General features: G+C 37.6%; 1 protein-coding gene across 11 annotated transcripts in view; it reads right to left on the bottom strand.

The window, feature by feature from the left end:
• NRXN2 (neurexin 2) overlaps positions 1-20,744 on the bottom strand; it is a 200,491-nt gene that overhangs the window by 70,307 nt on the left and 109,440 nt on the right. For 2 of the 11 annotated variants that reach the window (XM_053449723.1, XM_053449721.1), the window contains exon 1: positions 14,189-15,275. The exons of 7 other annotated variants lie outside the window; for them this stretch is intronic. In XM_053449723.1, coding sequence (XP_053305698.1) covers positions 14,189-14,459 — 271 coding nt within the window. In that variant the 5' untranslated portion in view covers positions 14,460-15,275. Of the gene's footprint in view, positions 1-14,188; positions 15,279-20,744 lie in introns of those variants that run through there. 2 more of the 11 variants (XM_053449720.1, XM_053449722.1) reach the window with 2 other exon arrangements.

The raw sequence follows: 20,744 nt of genomic DNA on the forward strand, positions 1-20,744 counted from the left end.
GCGAAAACCACTCTCTCTCTCCTCCGCTTCAAAACAAACAACCAAAAAAAACGCTTGGGGCGGCAAAGTGCCGCCCCTTCTAAAGTGCCGCCTGGGGCAATTGCCCCAGTCGGCTCCATTGTATGGCCGGCCCTGCATAAGAGGCATGCATTGCAGAGAATGTATGCTCACTTTACTCAAAAGCAATGTTCTAGCTACAAACTGTGTACAAAGCTGATGCAAAAAAAAATAAACAGAACTATTTAGTAAGGTGTTATATAGACCGAGGTGGATCAAAGCTTTACCATATCATAAGGACAAGTTTAATTATCAGTATGATTTATTGTTTTATATTTCGACATCATATTCCAATGTACAATTTAGTTAATGGCATCAGTGCAGCAAATTATATTTCATTTTGCGTAACTGTAGTGGCACCTTTTGTCTGCAACATGACATGAAGCCCTACCAGGTCATGTGCTTACTCCCATGAAAGCATCTGTCACCATGGTAACAGCAAGCAAGACACATGAAATGTTGCACACAAATGATGTATGGGTGCCTGGGTAAGTCAATTTGTCACATAATTCTTGCAGCACATGCTACGCATTCAAATTACACATTAACTTCAACATAACTTTTAGGCAGCAACATTCTCTAAATAAACTTGGCTCATAACTGTCACAGAAGTCCCTAAACACAACAGCAGCAAGAGCAGCAACTACTACCCGCTGCCTAAGAAGCAAAGTGGGGGTGAAAAGGGTTAATGGTAAAAACCAACCAATAGGCTCACTTGCCAATCTTCCCGCAGGATCTAAACTTTATTCTTTGCCACCACCAAGTTCTGTTTAAGGTCTTTAAAAATACCTAAGGAGGCTTCGGTAAGTCCCTGAACTGGCCATAGTGCTTACAAGAATAACGGTAAAAGACATAAAGTAAATACAAATCAGTATTAAAAATAAACAGGGATAAAACACAGAAATTATATAAAACAAAAGTAAAATAATCAGTGGGAAACTCCAGATGATTTAGTCCCTTATCAAATACTTATTCTCAGATTCCCATTCTTATAGGAATCTTCTTCGTTTGTCTCTGGTAGATACTCATTTGGTGTCATGTGGGGGAGGGGAATGTGTAGTCTAGGCTCTTAAAGACACTCGTAATGAGCTGGCTTGTAAAAAGCGGGTAGAAAGCTCCAGCCTGAAATTTGTATACATCATATTTTGTTGTTACGGTGCCTTGTAAGATAATAACACTGGGGTGATCACGTCCCCATGTTATTTCAAGTGTATAGGTAGGTGACCCATTGTTGTTAGGCTCTATTTTAACCTCACCTGTCATGTTTCATATGCTTTTGGAGGTCACACTGTTAGCACACAGAACATCTTTAATTTATTCTTCTGTAACCATATTTCTCATACCATAACTCTGAAAATGCTAGGTGGTCCGTCTCCTGTGTGACCCCAGTGCCTGGTCCCCTGTAGGATTTTATGGCACTCAGGACAAGACATCTGGCATCCTTTGAAGATGCTCTGCTTGGATGATCTTCCTGCCCCACTGGTTTTATGATGACCATGATGACCTTTGCCTGATCCTGATATTTCTGGTTTGCCAAATGCTCTGTTATTTGATTATCCAATTCCATTTTACAGTGCTGCAGAACATGATGGAGGTTTATAAATAAATAATAATACTAGTACATTCTCCCCAGCAATCGTCATTAATGATTAATTAAATTTTGTGAATATCTGATTAGCATAGAGTTTACTTGATTTCACTATACATCGGAGTCTTTTCACTAAAGGGAGAGTTGACATGGTAGACTTCATAACATTTATTTTTACATTGGCATTTTACTGAATTTAATATGGTTTTGTACTTTATTCAATTGGACTAATCATATATTGTATTTTTATTATGAATTTGAAAACTTATGAGAACCGAAATCTGAACATATTTTATAACTTTTGAATATCGTAAACCACACATGTGAATAGGAACAAATGCTTAACTAAATGTGTGATATAATTCCAAAGCAGATCTGTATGTATTCACTATCTTTTAATAGATAGGGGAGCTAATAAGTACTTCCCATGTATTTACAAAAGTGATATTTTAAAATCAGCATATATATTTACACTCACTGGCCACTTTATTAGGTACACCTTGCTAGTACCGGATTGGACCCCCTTTTGCCTTCAGAACCACTTTCATTCTTCGAGGCATACTTTCTATAAGATGCATCAGTGAGCTTTGTGACACGGTGCATTATCCTGCTGGAAGTAGCCATCAGAAGATGGGTACACTATGGTGATAAAGGGATGGACATGGTCAGCAACAATACTCAGGTAGGCTGTTGTGTTTAAACAAACCTCAATTGGTACTAAGGGGTCCAAAGTGTGACAAGAAAATGTCCCCTACGCCATTACACCACTAATACACCTGAATTGTTGATACAAGGCAGGATAAGTCCATGCTTTCATGTTGTTTATGCCAAAGTCTGACCCTGCCATCTGAATGTCGCAGCTGGAATTGAGACTCATCAGACCAGGCAACGTTCTTCCAGTCTTCCAGTGGTTATTTGAGTTACTGTTGCCTTGAGTTTCTGTCATCTCGAACCAGTCTGCCCATATTATCTGCAGTCATTACATTTTATATTACACGTTCTCAATATTCAACCACTGTTACTGTTCTAAACTAGAAATAACTGATACTAAATACCAGCCAGAGACTTAGCATGTGTTCATTGTAATTAAGGCTTATTCTCTTTTTCTAGAGGACACATTTTAATATATATTTTATATAAATGTAACATTATCAAAGAACAAAGGTCAGTGTAATTATCACACAATTCCTACAAATGCCCTACATAAATAATATCTTACAAAACATTGACATTATTGTAAGGATATCATAGTATCATAGTAAAGATGAAAAAAAACATGCATTATGTCTTCAAGATAACTCTCTTCCCATTACAAGAGAGAAAAAAGACGAACTAAAGCACTGCCAATTTTGCCTAGATGATAAACGAAATACTTTAAGACCACTTGCTTCCTTCCAGGATTTTGCTTCATAATTCTAAAGGCAAACATGCTAGAAATGATTTTTTTTCATTCCAATACTAATTCCTTACTCCTCTATATACAATTTATGCCAAGCTTTCTTTAAGTGCCAGTAAAGAAGATACCTGTTGTATTCTCTACTGTTGCAAGCACTGCCGTGCTGCTGTGAAGTCATACATTTATTAAGTGCTCTTCCCCCAGACATTATAAGAACAGCTGATAACAGAATAACAAAGGTTCTAGTGGTAGAGTTGCATGTGCAGATCAATATACAAAGAACACAATGCATTATAACTTTCAAATTGGACTGACAAAGGATTCTAATCTTAAAGATAATAAAAATAAAGAAAACAGTGACACAAAAAGACATTGGCAGATGGAGAGGTGATATCAGATTTAGAAAACATAAATGTGAAAAACATAAAATAGAAACAAAATTATTGTAGCTGAAGTTTTGGGGGTTCTTTTGCTGCTGGTTTCATATAAGATTTTACTCACATGTCACCGTTTTCTTCAATTCCTGAACTAACTTATAGTTAAGTCTATAAATAATATCAGATGTCAACATTTTACCATACCTAAATCACCGGGCCCTCCTCCTATAAACACTTGGCTAATTAAGGATAATTTCATCTCACCGATGGAGGACCTGGTGACCAGGTGGGAACAACAAACAGGAGATAAAATCTACAATTTCCTACAACAAAAGGACTGCAGGAGATAGTATCTGGGCTGGAGACAAGCATGTGTCTCTCCTACAACAAAAGGATTGCAGGAGACAATATCAACATTCCAGAGACCCACCCTGAATTTGCCCTGAGGACCATCAACTTCACTGTGGGGGCAATCTAACTTCTTGGACAAGAACGATCTCTACAGGCAGCTGGTGCAGGTACAAGATTGAGCCTTCCTAAGGATGATTGGACAAAAACTTAGGAGATGATTGGTTGGGACTGTTTGGGCATGGTGACTATAAAGGTGAATAAAGAAGAAAAGGGATAACATCAAGGTGACAGGGACACCCTATCCTTACATGCACACATAGAGTCACTAGCATAGTGTAGTTAGAGTCATAGAGCCTTGTATTTCAGACGCTTCTCTATATACTCACTTATATGTATTTGATATTTTAATAAACCCATTGTCTTAAGCCACTGGTTTAAGTGGAGTTTCATACAACGAGGAATCTATAGTAGTTAAAGGAAAGCCAGACGGGTTAAGGTTAGAAGTCCCGGGATTTAAAGGTGCTTTTCTACACTTTATTTACTCCTCTTTATTTACTGAAAGTTGTGGTTCCCCTTGAAGGGCTACCCTATGAGAGGTGTATTTCCTTTTCAATAATCTATCCCTTTAGGCATCTCACGTCTCACTTTGGAAGGCGATCACTTTTACACCCATAATTTATGATATTGTATCATTTGACTAACGGCAAATACGTTTTTATACTGGAGCTTTTATTTGTATTATTATATTTGTTAAAATTAGTTCTATTAGTCTGTTCTCAACTCTCCTTAATAGGAACACTGACCAATGTAACAATTGTAATATTTGTCTAGTGTAATAGATTGCCGAGTTCAGCATACATCTCTTTACTATCATATCAACTGTTTTATGTATGCATGCTGTATGTGTACACGTTTATATGCTCTCAAGTTGAGTTGAGCTGACCATCAACTGACCAACCTGACTCTATAAAATAACTTGAACAGCAAATTTTAACCTTTCCAAGGAGTCAATGAGTTGACCCTGAACTCCATTAAACTGATGAGGACTGGCAGATATATCAACCAGCACAACAGACTGCACAGATGGCTCTCAATATCCAATAACATAGGTAACATAGTTATATAGGTGATATTTTATCTCGATTAGATATTCAATTTTACTTAGCCAATTAAATTTGGGTTATGGCAGCTGAGCTATATCAGTAACTCAACTGACAGGTACCGTTCCAAAGCCTTACTTGCATTCTAAAGTTTATTAAGAAAATAAATCTTAGCAGATCGGTCATATTCTTCCCTCCAAAGTTTTAAACGCATAAAAAGCACATACATGTGTTTTGGGGTAATATGGAAACAACCTCTCAACTGGCTTTTTGCGTCAAAATTGTTTCCAGCAAAATTATAAATTAGACTAAAGTCTAATTAAAGTAATATTCATGAACAAATAAATGGCAGCACTAGCAATTATGTTTCTGATGTTGAATTTAGTTACAAAAGTAACCAGCTAAATGAAATAATCAGTTTTAAACTTATTGAATCGACCCTTCAACCTTCGCATCATGTAGGCTATCAATGCCATTTGGACCTTAAGGACTGAAAGCCTGTCACATTTTAAGAATTTATCTAATGAATATGATTATGATATTATGTATGCGACAGCCATGTACTAACTTAATCCTGTAATCCTACTCGTTAGCTCTTCCCTGGCAGCGATCAGAGTTGTTGGAGGTGTGGTTCGCTCAGTTGTATGGCACCTTATTAATGTGGCTCGTTGCCTGATCCCGCTGATTTGGAAGCGCACAGAGGTTCCCTCACTGCGCCTTTGGATGGCTCATGTGGAGGAGATGAGAGTTATGGAGGAGTTGATTCATATGTCCTCTGATAGAATGGAAGCATACACTGGGGTTTGGGCATGCTGGTTGGCCTTTCTCTCCTCCCCTGTGTTGAAGGAGCTTCTCAGACAAGGATCGTCGATCCCCAGGCGTACCTAATCTCTTTTCACTGCTGCCTACTATTTGTTACCAACTACCCACTACTCTTCTTCATTTTCTTCCACCGCTTTCCTTTTGCCCCCTCTCTCCTTTCTTACCCTATAATATCACCACCCCTCCACCCCCTTTTATAATTGTTTTTTTTTTTATTAATTTTTTTTATGTATGTGTGTATGAATGTATGTATGTGCATTGATGGTGGAGAACATGGTCAATAGCTGTCTCAGTTTTGTAGCTGATGGCAATTTCATAGTATTCTTCCATTTCATGGTGATGTATTTTATTGTTATACACCTCAATGTCACTATTTGTATTACAGTCTTGCCTCTGCTTGATTGTCTTTTTCCCCCTTTTTTCTTCTTCCCCTTCTGTCCCTCTTACAATGGAAAACAATAAAAGTTAATTTACCTAAAATGTTAGCTCTTACAAGCAGGTTAGGAACAAATCAGTTGTGTATCAACTGTATTGTGACTCATAATTTGTATTTTGCATTGATAAGAATGGTGCAGATTATGCAATCACCTTATAAATAAACTACCTACAGTAATTAATCTGCTATTCTATGAAAACTTTGACAAATGGCATAAGGATCTTAAGTGGTCCATATGATAGATATTGCTTAGCCTAGGACATAATTTACAACTGGATTTTCCTTATAACTTGACAAATTAGTATCCAAGAAGCTTTCCCCAGAAAATAAGGAATTGCTTGAAGTCCCCAGAAGGACTAATGCAGTAGAAATACATGGTAGGTTACTGGAAAGCCCCCTTTGTGGAAAAATCCAAGCTACTAGTCATTATTGAATTTAACATAGAATTTTTGGCATCACATTTCAGGCTGATTTTAAAAGTTTAAAGGTAAATGGTGTAAGGAAAAATACAGAAACAAGGTTCATAGGGGATAGTATGAAGTGGATTTATGCACTTTAACACAACACACTTATGCATATATTAACACAAATTGATTATATTAGATATTCCCTGTATTGATAATCTAAATTTAGAATGTCCATATAATGTACCATATTGTAGCCTAGGCCAACTTGCCCTTAAATAGCAAAACATGCAAAAACATGCAAAAAATTTTATAAAAATAAATATGTGAAAATTTACTCTAGTACAGACAGTAAATTATGATAACCCAGTAAAGCACAGACCTCAATTATATATTATATATATTACATTATTATATTATGTTTTATTTATAGAGGACTTGCATATTCTGTGAAGCTTTTACAATACAGCAGAGTAAAAAATAAAAATACCACTAAAATTGACAATAACATTCACACATGTTAAGAGATACTGGTATAGAAAGGGAAAACTACCCTGGTCTTGCAAGCTTACAATACATTAGTAGGCAAGTTACCTCTATTAGGGAGTCAAATTAGGAAATGGACCTCCAAGGTAGTGTTCTCAGAGATACTACCTGTGCCATGCCCTACACCAGAACAAAAGCGGGAGATTAGCGAGCTTAATGCATGGCTTGGTGTAAGAAGGAGGGCTTTGCATTTTTAGAGCACTGGGCTCATTTTGCTTTGGGGTACAATCTCTACAGTCAGGGTGAATTGCATCTGAATGCAGGAGGGGCTCATGTGCTTGGAGAAAGGATGGCCAGACGGTTGGAGGAGAATTTAAACTAGGAATGGGAGGAGCGACCGATAAACACTGGGCTAGACAATATAGATAGAGAAGGAGAATTAGATAGTACCAAGGTGGGTGGATCTGGGGGCTTGGTTAGTACGGATTATAGGGAGAAGCCTATAAACAACTTCAAAATGAAATTACAAAGAGAACATGGCAGTGGGATTAAGTGTATGCTTGCAAATGCCAGAAGTTTAACTGGTAAAATAGAGGAATTGGAGTTGGTAGCAGGAATTGAAAACTATGTTTTAATAGGCATAACAGAAACATGGTGGGATACATGTTGTTTAGTAAAGATAGGTAAAAACTGAAAACGTGGAATCATTGTGGGTTGAGATAGTCAGTGGGGATATAACTGCCCAGAAAATAATAATGGGCATTTGTTACAAACCACCAAATATTGGTGAATTTGATGAATCACAACTATTAATGCATATAGAAAAGGCTTCTCAAAAAGACTATACTATCATTATGGGGGATTTTAATTACCCAGAAATAGATTGGAAAATTGGAACAACTAATTCTGCTAAAAGCAGTAGGTTTCTGAATTTGTTGAATGATATTTTTTTGTATCAGCTAGTACAGACAGCAACCAGAGGGCATGCATGTCTGGATCTACTGGAACAACGAGGAGCTTATCTCAAACATCCAAGTAAGGGAGCACTTGGGGAATAGTGACCATAACACGGTATCATTTGTGATTAATCCAAAAAGGCAAATTATATAAGAAGGCCAACAAAGCCTGTAAAAGGGCAATTAAATTAGCTAAATTGTTGAATGAAAAATAATTGCTATGGAGAGCAAGAGCAATCCCAAAAAATCTTTAAATAGATAAATAGCAAAAAGTTAACAGCTGATAATATTGGGTCTTTGTTATCTGAAATGGGTGAGATGCTTAGTGGGGACAGAAAGAAAGCAGATATTTTAAATATTTTTTTTCTTCTGTTTTTACCGATGGACAAGAACCTGCAAGCTACTTTTATTGAACAGTCACAGCAAGCATGTGATTGGCTGACACAAGAAAAAGTGTTCAAACAATTAAATGTTGTTAAGGTAGATAAAGCCCCAAGGCTGGATGGTATACACCCACGGGTACTTAAAGAACTAAGCCAGGCCCTGGCCAGACCGCTGTTTTTGATTTTCAGAGATTCTTTTATTTTAGGCGTGGTGCCCACGGATTGGCGTAAAGCTGGTGTGGTGCCCATATTTAAAAAGGGTGATTTCAAAATCACAGCCAGGCAATTACAGACCTGTAAGTTTGACATCTGTGGTGGGGAAACTGTTTGAAGGGTTACTAAAGGAACATATTCATCTTGAACAGGAATTTCATTAGCAGGAGCCAACATGGCTTTGTGAAAGACAGATCTTGTCAAACTAACTTAATTGCATTCTATGAAGAAGTGAGTAAAAATATAGATATGGGCGCTGTGGTGGATGTGATATATTTAAACTTTGCTAAGGCATTTGATACGGTTCCACACAAGAGGTTACTGTACAAATTGACTGAAATAGGCTTAGGGCAATATGTTTGTGGATTGAGAATTGGCAGAAAGGTAGAACACAGAGAGTGGTGGTAAATGGGAGGTTCTCAAACTGGATAGATGTGATAAGTGGAGTACCTCAGGGATCTGTCCTGGGTCCGCTTCTTTTTAATTTGTTTATTAATGGTCTTCCAGTGGGCATAGGGAGCCAGGTTTCAGTGTTTGCCGATGACACAAAATTAAGTAGGGTAATAAAGGCTGAACTAGATGTGTCTTCAATGCAAGAGGATTTGGATAAATTGGGTAACTGGGCTGATAAATGGCAAATGAGATTCAATGTAGACAAATTTAAAATTGTGCATTTGTGGTATAATAATAAAAATGCAAAGTATCATTTAAATGGTGTTTCCTTGGGGAAATCTAATGAAAAGGATCTGGGAGTAATTGTAGACAATAGACAGCAGTAGTGCCCAGTGCCAGCTAGCAGCTGCAAAGGCAAATAAGATATTGGCATGTATTAAAAGGAGCATTGACTCATGGGAGGAAGATATTATTCTACTTCTTTTTAGGTCCATGGTAAGATCCCACCTGGAATATGTAGTTCAATTCTGGGCACCTTCTCTTAAAAAAGTAATTATGGAGAAAATTCACAGGAGGGCCACAAAACTAATAAGGGGAATGGAAAGTTTTAGTTATCAAAAAAGGCTAGATATTTGTACACATTAGAGAAACTGCATCTTAGAGGGGATATGATAATGTTATATAAATATGTACAGGGCCCATACAAAGAGCTCTCTAAAGAGCTGTCCATTAATATAACATTAACAAGAGGTCACCCGCTAAGACTTGAAGAGATTTAGTCTAGGACAGCAGAGGGGATTTTTTACAGTAAGGACAATAAAAGTATGGAATTCACTGCCTGAAGAGGTGGTGCTATCGAATACATTAGACGCCTTTAAAAGGGACCTGGATTCTTTTGTAATGAAGCAGAACATAGAGGCCTATGTATGATAGTATGGGAATTAATATTTATTTAGTGCTTGTTGATCCAAGGAGAAATCTGCCATTTGGAGTCAAGAAGGATTTTTCCCCATTGAAAGCATAATTTGAAATTGCTGACATAAGGATTTTTTTGCCTTCTTTTGGCTCAACAGCGGTTAACAAAGAATAGAAAAAGGATTGAGCTTGATGGAAGCAAGTCTTTTCTCAACCTAAACTACTATAAATTTAACCTTGCAAAGTGTCTGTAACCTCAATCCACTATATTTATTCCTTATGGTTATGGTTTATTTTCCTTAAAAGAGGCCTTGTTATCGTTAAATTAACTTTTTAAATTTCCAAGGGCCTTCCTTGTTAAAAGCAAGGCTTAAGTCCTCCATTCAAGTTAAGATTTGAGTCCTGGAGTGATATTAATGAGGATATGGATTTCTCTAAGAAAATGGTGCACATAGCTAGTATTGCTGAGGCTGGACTTTACTGTTAGTAAAGGTATGTAGATCAGAACTTTGAGATACTCAGTAGATGTATGGTCATCCAGCTGAACCACTGACAACAAAGTAGGAAAAGGAACTCTGCTCCTTGTTACAATTCACTAACTGAAACTGACCAGTGTGACTGTGGTGCCCAAGCTTTAAAAAGATGGTCTTACTAATTAGCAGCTGCTGTTTCAAGGCTAGTTTGATTTTGTGACTTAAAACATATAGCATTTCATGTTTTGCCTCATGCACAGTGATGCATAACAAATGATATAAGTAAATCTATAGTTACATGTACATAGAAAAATGCACTAAAATGATTTAGATCATACACACAATACACACTTTAAAGATAAACTTATTGCATATTTGTCACTGTACATGTTTCAAGTATAAACTAGGCGTACTAATAGTTTGCCTCCCATAAAAACCATATAATTCATAATCCAAAAAATCCTCACATTAAGCATACAAGCTCCACATAAACTAATTTATGAATACGTTAACACGGCAAACCATTAATTACAAATAATATTTATGTACCAAGTATACTTCAAGCAACTACTTTTCAAATAATTTAGATGTATGTGATATCACTATGGCAAAATCTACCCTATATGACCAAAGGTATGTGAACAACTTTTCTAATTACTGAGTTTAGATGTTCCAGCCACACTTATTATTAACAGGTATATAAAATCAAGCACATAGACATGCCATTTCCATAGGCATACATCGGTAGTAGAATGGGTCATGGTGAGGAGCTCAGTGACTTTAAACATGGTGCCCTCTTTGCTACATGTTGGTTTGTGATATTTCCGCCCTGCTAGAAGTGTCTAGGAGTAACAGCAGCTAAGTGGCAAAGTAGTAGTCAGTGCTGAAGTGCATGGTACAAAAAATGGCCTGTCACTCACTACAGAGTTCCAAACTGCCTCTGGAAGCAACATCTGCACAAGCACTGTGTGTCAGGAGCTTCATGAAATGGGTTTCCATGGCTGAGTAGCTACACACAAGCCAACAATCACTATATGCAATGTCAAGTATCAACTGGAGTGGTGGAAACATATTCTCTGGAGTAATGAATCACACTTCACGGTCTGGAGTCTGATTAATGAATTTTGGTGCCAGGAGAATGCTACCTACCAGTACCTACTGGTATCTAAAGTTTAGTGTAGGAGGGATAATGGTCTGGGGCTGTTTTTCAGGGTTTAGGCTAGGCCCCTTAGTTCCAGTGAAGGTTAATGTTACATCATACAATGATATTTTTAAACGTTGTGTGCTTCTCACTTTGTGGCACCAGTTTGGGGCACAAAGCAAGGCCCATAAAGACATGGTTTGACAAGTCTGGTGTGGAAGAACTCGAGTGGCCTGCACAGAGCCCTGAACTAAACCCCATTAAACAACTTTAGGATGAAGTGGAACTCTGATTGCGAGTCAGATCTTGTTGTCCAACACCAGTGCCTAACCTCACAAATGCAATTTTGACTGAATGAGGACAAATTCCCACAGACACACTCCACAATTTTGTGGCAAGCCTTCCCAGAAAAGTGGATGCTGTTAGAGATGCAAATAGGGGGCTCCATATTAATGCTCATGGTTTTGGAAGGACATGTCCAACAATCACATACAGGTGTGATGATCAAGTGTCCATGTATGTTTAGTCACGGAGTGTAAATACCCAGCAAATCATAAAATGATGATACAGAAATACTAGGCCATAGATGGTGACCACCATCACATAATGATGGCCAGTTTCACAGATTTGATATATATATATATATATATATATATTGTGACAAGCCTCCCTTTTCCTTGGGACTTTTGTCAAGGATCTTGGCTGTAACCACAGTCTTCTAGGGTAAATGAAGTCCAGGACACATCCAGCTCAGCTTCAATGTTTATTTTAAAGGAACAAACCGCAGCAGTTGTAAGCAGAATAACAGTCTTCGCTTAGAACAAAACAGGTCACAATTTACCATCAATATGGCTTTGCAGAGAGAAACCACCCCTCAGTTTATCAGCTCTCCTAGCTGGCATAACAGTGGCTTCCTCTCTGAATCAGGCTCAAACCCTTTTACCTTCTGCCTGCTAATTAATCAACCACAGGTGAGCTGCTACTTACCCCACACCTGTGGAGCTCCTGTCCAGAACGCAGGCTCTGGACTGGATCAATACAGCAATTAGTGCTGTTGGAGCACTGGCCCACCCTGCTCTTCCAGATGCTCCGCCCCAGGGACCCTTACCATGTTTTGCAAACTGCCAGTAGTGCAGTTTGTAGTCAAACATCTTTCCCTGGGACATATTTTAAGGCAGACTACTATTGACCAAGGCTGGTCTAATATACCTGCCATCTACCACTTTACCAGACCTTGTGTCACAATATATATATATATATATATTTATATGTTCATTTTTTCAGTTTTCACCTATTCTTGGATTATCCACTTTGAATATATTCACACAATTAAATAATTTGTACTTTAATTTGTATTTACATTGGTGAAGCTACCTTGCTTTAAAACATTAGCCACTACAAATGGTGTCCAATTTCTAGTATTTTAAGAATTTCAATCCTGACTTAATAAAAAGGTATCATAAATAAAACCCCCCCAAATAAATCTAACATAAAACAGAAAAATGTCATCAGTGTGTTGTTTATATCCACACCTTTAAAAATGAAATCTGACATACTAAGGAACCAACCAAAATGATGCTAAAAGTAGAAAAAAAATTAAACAATAATTTGTTAATACCATATTTCATATAGATGCTAACACATTTTAAGGATGCCTTATAATCAACCTGTGTATGCACACCCCCATCCCCCCTACAAAAATCAATGGCTATTTCCCTCAATATGGCTGCCTCGTAGTAATAAAATGCAAAAAATATCCATTTCTATTTTTTTTAACTCACAAAGGAAGTCGATAAAATCATATACACAATATTATTATTATTATTATAATTATTATTTCTTTTTAAAGATTTCATGTTTAAAAATGTGCCTTGCACAATAAGATTCACCATTCTCTTTCCAAATATGATTACTACTCAAGATCACAGGACAACGTACAGAACCAGTTAAATGTTTTCTATTTAAGTAAAAACTAAATAATCCCACATTATTCACAGAACAAAAAGGAAGTAAAAGAAAACTAAAAATACCAGACCAAAATGTTGTTCTTTGTTTAACAACATGCAGTAAAATAATATCTTTATTTCCACAATTGTTACTAGGAATATCCATAGCTATTATTAATAAAGCAGGAATTCTATATTCCTGCATGTAAATTTCCATTCTAAAATAAATCATCTATTTTTTAAGAGGCACCATCATGTGCATCGGTGTTTAAAATGCTGACACTAATACAGTGCCTAGATTGAAAAAAGCATCCATATGCATTAGTGATAGAAAATACCGATACACGTAAAAAGATACTTTATACAAAATTGTGACATTCAATATAATATAGAATTTACATTACAAGTACTCACATAGATCAAACAAACATCAATCAGAACACAATGAATTACATAAAAATATGCCCTTGTTGCTACAGCCCATCATAGAGTATGTGTATCCTGTACTAGGAATTGCATCCTCAGTTTTCTAGGTCTTCACATATATATAATCAATGCAGCCATCTTAAAATTACCTTGTTAAAGTATCTGCAATCCCAATCAACACTGTGATCCCACATTGTTGATCCTGGATTGTTGATCACAAAATGTTTTGAATGTGATAGATCAAAGCTTTTTTTTTACATCACAGGCTTGCTTGCTGAAAGAAAGGTATAGGACCCCCCCTCATTTGTTTCCATGGTATACTCACCATGGCCTCCCCTGGTTAAGAATGGGGTCCTGTTAATGGCGATGGGGACTGTCCCGTGCTTGTTATGGAAGTGATGCACATGGTGAGTGGTACTGAGGCTGGATGATACCCGTGCTGTGTCAGATACCCTGGCAAGTGCCAGGAGGCCGAGGGGCAAAAGGGTCCGAGCCCAGTGGCCGAGATTGGCCATGACCCCCAGGGGGCTGTCTGATGCTCCTCTGGGGGCCAGGAGAAGGGGCAAGCAAACGCCTCTCCGTTCCCAAATCAGCATTTCATGCTGACCCCCATTTTCTGTTATCTCCCCCTTTTAGACCCTGATTGGGAGGGGGAATTCTTCTGTCTGGGAAGGAAGTCGGGGGTTACATCTGTGGGCTTCAGCCCCCTCCAGCATCCATGGATTCCAGACTAAAAATTCACCAGAAATTTAAAATAGCTAGAAAAACACAGACGATCCTTGATTTGATTTGGGCTTGATTGGGGGGTACCCCCAAAATTGTACAAAAAAAATTAGTCCTTCATGTTCGTTATTCTGACATCCATAAATGCAAACAACAAGGGATTAAATAAGTGCCCTGCGTTATTCTGGAAAGCCTTCACTGTAGATAAATCTTATCCGAAAACGCTGTAGAGAGTTCAACATCATGGACAGCAAAAGAGAGAAATGGAGGAGGAAAGGAGGATTGTGGCATAGGAAAAAACAGATTCACCACACAAATATTGCGTTTCAGATTCTCCTGTATCTTCAGAAAGGGTCTTCAAACATTCTCTACCACACTCAAAAATGAAATTGCTATGAAATGCTCAATATTCTCTCATCCATGCAAAAAAATAAAAACAAAAGAGGATTAAAAAAATCGAGATGAGAATAATCAACAGCAGTGGAAATAGAGAGAGAGATCAGCCCGTGTGTGCTGCAGAGGGAAAGAGGAAGGAGGGAGGGAGGAGAAAGAGAGAAGGGGGGAGGGGTGAGATGAGAAGAGAAAGAAGGTGGGGGAGAGAGAAATGGGAGAGAGAGTACCAGAGATAGTAAGGACAGATTGAAAAGATGCAATGATAGAGAGATGCAGACAGGTGTATGTAGAAGGGAGGACAGATCCAGGGACAACACAAATTAAGTGGTATTTGAAGGATGTAGAAAAGAGCACACACAGGTGAAGAACAGAGATGAAGGGACTGTCACAAGCAGCAATGGTAAGAGTCACAAGGCAGACAGGAAGAGACACTAACCCAAACAGAGTGAGAGATACATAAGGAGAAGAGAGGAAGAGAAAGGAGGAGGTGGGGAACAAGAAGCAGAGATTTGGAAATAATTAGAAGAGGGATGAAAGGGGGGAGATGTTGGAGGATTTAGCAGTAAGCAGAGAGGAATATGTAAAGAGAGTCAGAGAGAGAGAGAGAGAGAAAGAGAGGAGAGAGAGAAGAGAGAAGTATTGGCAGAAAGGAATCCATAATAAGTAAAGACATGAAGCAACAAGGATGTAGAAAGAAAACAAAGGGACAATAAAAAACAATATAGGTGCTAGTAGGAAGTTACAAAGATGATGGTGTACAAGGGTGAAGATAACATTAATATGTTAATGTTAAGAATGAGAACACGGTTGAAGGTATTGAGGCTGGCAAGAGCAAGAGGTATAATGGAAGAAGAAAAACTGAATACGCAAAATTAGACAGGAAAACACAATGAAATAAACTTGAAATATTGTGATTTAAGATAGATAATTTGTCTGATTCTCTTACTGTGTGTTTTTATTTTGCAACATAGTGAATAATGCAGTGGGATATTATTAAATACTGTCTGATCCTTTCATCCACAAATACATAGCAACCCCCAAGCAACCTATCCTACATACCATACGTATCCCTTAATTTTGCTACAAATTGAAGGGATGCAAAAAAAGAGAATGTGAATAGAAAAGGTAAAGAGACGACACACAACTGAGTGTGATTTGTAAGGAATTACAAGAGGGCATTAAAATATAAAATTACAAACGGGATGGAAAAATAATGATGCAGTAGGGAAAAGCGAGAAGATAAATAAAATTGGTAACACAGACTAAAATATTTATATAAACAGAAAGAAAAAACAGAGCAGTAACAAGGTGGGCCAATGCACTACCAATACAGTTGACACTAACAATAAGCACACAATAACATAACTGGCAGCACTCAGAGACACAAGAACAAAAATAATATACACTCACACAACTCTACTGACAACAATAGAGGCATGTACTCAGAGAATGCTCAGACACATGGAAATACACCTCACAATGCTCACAGACATTTAACACTCAGACATCCAATGACACAACCTCACACGAGTATTATTAAATGTCACGGTTTGACCACATGGAAATACATCTCACAATTCTCACACATATTTAAAACTCAGACACCAACCTCACACAAGTAATATTAACCTATGTTATATACCTATGTTAAAGTTTGACCTCTCCTCTCACATGTGTGTGGAAATCAGATGACCCAGATGTATAACATCACATATCCACTTAGGGGTGGACTAATGGGACTATACCAGCTGGGGGTGTACTAAGGCAGGTGGAGCTGGTGCATGGAACGCAGGAATTTCAAAAACTAAAGAGCCCAGCAAAATTACATGTTGCGTGACCTTGCATTAGTTGCCCAGCAGTTTGGGCAGAGAGTGCAAGCTGCATGGCAGATAAGGGCTCTGTCTAAGTTAAAAAGGAAGGAGAGCTGTGAGGAGGGGAGAGTAGGTGTGTGCATATTAAAGGTAATGGTGTTACAGTGTTAGCATGTCATGTGTGTTCTTGTAGGCGTTAATGTGTGTTCACATACACAGTTAGTGTATGTGTTACCAAATGGTCTTAGTGTGTGTGTTATGGTGTTAGCATGTGTGTGTATGAGTGTATACTGTCAGAGTGTGTGTTTATGTATAGTGTTAGCATGAACATGTATGTTAGTAGTATGTGTGTGGGTTAATGTATGGGGTAAGTAAGGGTATGTATCAGAGTATAGAGCATTAGTGGGCAAGCCTATGGTTAGTGGTGCCTGGGATAGAGGAAGAGAAAGGGAGAGGTAGAAAGTGTATGTGTGTGTGTATGTCCAGGTATGTGTATGGTGTTAGAGTGAGAGTGTGTGTTTGTGTATGATGTTAGAGTGAGTAGGTGTTAGAGTGGGAAGGCTTAACTCAATCAGTGCTGATCAGACCATGTAGAACTAAGGAGACCAATGTACCAATTACATATTTAACTGCCTTCAAACAACTGGATACTCCTACAGACTGCTCATGATACAAGTGGCACTGACCTTGATATGGGGAGGGAAGCCACAAGCATGCACGTACGTTGAAAAGCAGCTGGGTAAGAGTATATAGGGCTTAGGCAATATTTATTTGGCTTTGATTTTAGCTAGCTTCATTTTTACATTCAACATACGAACATTTATTAAATAATCCAAACTATATATATATATATATATCTATATATATATATAGATATATATATAGATATATAGATATATATATATATATATATAAAGGAATCACAGAAAAGCTTTTTAGCTTTCAATGTAAGCTCCTTCTGTTTAAAACACACCCCTCCACGAGTGTTATTGCCGTACTTGAAGTGAATTGCCCCAATGGTTAGGTTTGAACACAAAAGGTTTTGTTCATAATAGAAACACATTTCAAAAGTGTTTAATACTATAGCATATATGTAGCTCAATTATACCGTATTGTGTCATTCTCTACATGTTCATCTAACCCTTCTTACCCAGATCAACTTATATATAACATGGCTGCAATTCTTATATGAAGCTAAGGTCCAGAACTCCAGGGCTGGTCCAACTATATAGACAAGCTGGGTGACTGCCTAGAGCTCTAAACTGGTAGAAGCCAATGCCTTTCATATGTTAATGCTTGCAGGAGAGGGCACTAAATTATATAGTAATACATCAAATAAGAGGCAAGATTATTAATTTTTTTCATTGTGTATGTTTGAGTGAATGGGCGACTCAGGTTTTAGAGTCGCCCATTCACTCAATTTTTTTTCTCATGAAATTTTTCCCTTCCTCCTATGCTCCAGCTTCTCCAGTCTTTATCATCTTCTCTTTACACTCTTCTTCTTCATCCTAGCTACTGTGTATGATTCCAGTAAATTTGTATTAGTAAAAGCATACCAAACCTATGATTCCTAACAATTTATACCAGAATTTCTATGTAAATGCAATATAAGAGAGATTAAATACAATTGTACAAACAATATAACAAAAACAAAACACAAAGGATTAGGAAGTTCTGTCATGAAAGCTGGCCCACAAATAGAGATGTATGAAAACTTATATTAAAAAAATGGCAGAAAATGTAAATTTCTACCCTAGAACAGAAGAGATGCAGCCAGCAGACTATACCGGCTAGACTAATAGTGAACTAATAGAAGGAAATTAGGTTTATTTTATTTATTTAAAGCATAATTTATCACTCATCTTCCACTGTCACTACAATTCACTGTTCCCTTTTTATTTCTTTCCATTCTTATTTTTCAAACTATATATTTTGCTTCAACATTACCTAATTTATGTTTCAGCAAAATATTCTTTATATCTGGGAAACATTGTTAAAGAAGAATTTAGTACAGAAGAAGAGACAACATGTAAGCGAATGGGGAATCTAAGGGAAAAAAACATAGAAACATAGAAAGTGACGGCAGATAAGAACCATTAGGCCCATCCAGTCTGCCCAACCTCTGAGTACTTTCCTTAGTACCTGCTCTTATTCTATATCTAGCTTGGCCTTATGCCTATCCCATGCTTGCTTAAATGTCTTTACTGTATTAACATCTACCACTTCTGCTGGAAGGCTATTCCATGCGTCCACTACCCTTTCCGTAAAGTAATAATTCCTGATGTTAACATTAAATCTCTGCCCCTCTAGCTTATGTCCTCTTGTTGTGGTAGTATTTCTATTTTTCAATAAACTCTCTTCCTTTATTTTGTGGATTCCCTTTAAGTATTTAAATGTTTCTATCATATCCCCCCCTTTCACGTCTTTCTTTCAGGCTATATAGGTTAAGATCCTTTAACCTGTCCTGGCAAGGTGTATCCTGTATTCCAAGAACCATTTTAGTAGCCCTTCTCTGAACTTTCTCCAACATATCTATATCCTTCTGAAGATACGGTCTCCAGTACTGTACACAATACTCCAAGTGAGGTCTCGCTAGTGATCTGTACAACAGCATGAGCACTTCCCTCTTTCTACTGCTAATACCTCTTGCTATACAACCAAGCATTCTGCTACCTACCTTTAAATCCTCAGATATAATTACCCCTAAATCCATTTCCTTGCACATTGAGGTTAGGACAGTATCAAATATTCTATACTCTGCCCTTGGGTTTTTATGCCCCAGATGCATTACTTTGCATTTATCCACATTAAATGCCAGTTGCCACAGCTCTGACCATGCTTCCAGTTTACCTAAATCGTTTGCCATTTGGCTTCTCCCTCCAGGAACATCAACCCTGTTGCAATTTTTTGTGTCGTCGGCAAATAAACATACCTTTCCAACAAGACCATCTGCAATATCACTAATAAAAATATTAAAGAGAATGGGTCCAAGTACAGATCCCTGAGGTATCCCACTGGTTACAAGACCTTGCTCTGAATATACTCCATTGACTACAACCCTCTGTTTTCTGTCACTCAGCCACTGCTTAATCCATTCAACAATATTGGGATCTAAACCCAGAGATTGCAGTTTATTTATAAGTCTTCTATGTGGGACAGTGTCAAAGGCCTTACTGAAATCCAGATACGCAATGTCTACTGCACCACCGCGATCAATTACTTTAGTCACCCAATCAAAAAAATCAATAAGATTTGTTTGGCATGATCTTCCTGAGATAAACTCATGTTGTTTTTGATCTTGAAACCTATGTGACTTCAGATGTCCAACAATCCTGTCCTTTAACATAGTTTCCATTAATTTCCCCACTACAGATGTAAGACTAACTGCCCTGTAGTTGCCCGACTCCTCCCTACTCCCTTTTTTGTGAATGGGCACAACAATCGCTAATTTCCAATCCCCTGGGACGACTCCGGTTACCAATGATTCGTTAAATAAATCAGTTAACGGTTTTGCTAGTATACCACCAAGCTCTTTTAATAACTTGGGGTGTATCCCATCAGGCCCCATTGACTTATTTCTCTTTACCTTAGACAACTTAAGTAGAACCTCTGTCTCGATAAACTCACATATTTTGAATTACTTAGTCTTTTTTCCTGAGGTCCCATTCCCTCATTTTCATTTGTAAAAACTAAATATTCATTGAGTCAGTCAGCTAGACCTTTATCCTCTTCTACATACATTCCTTCTTTTGTTTTTAATCTAACTAATCCTTGTTTTACTTTCCTTTTCTCATTTATATATCTAAAAAAATGTTTTAGCTCCCTTTTTTACTGACAGGGCCATTCTCTCTTCTGCATGTGATTTGGCAGATCTTATAACTTTCTTTGCATCTTTCTGCCTAATTTTATAGATCAGTCTATCTTCCTCACTTTGGGTATTTTTGTATCTACTAA

The sequence above is a fragment of the Spea bombifrons genome, chromosome 10, assembly GCF_027358695.1.
Source record: "Spea bombifrons isolate aSpeBom1 chromosome 10, aSpeBom1.2.pri, whole genome shotgun sequence".
In the NCBI taxonomy this organism is placed as follows: domain Eukaryota; kingdom Metazoa; phylum Chordata; class Amphibia; order Anura; family Pelobatidae; genus Spea; species Spea bombifrons.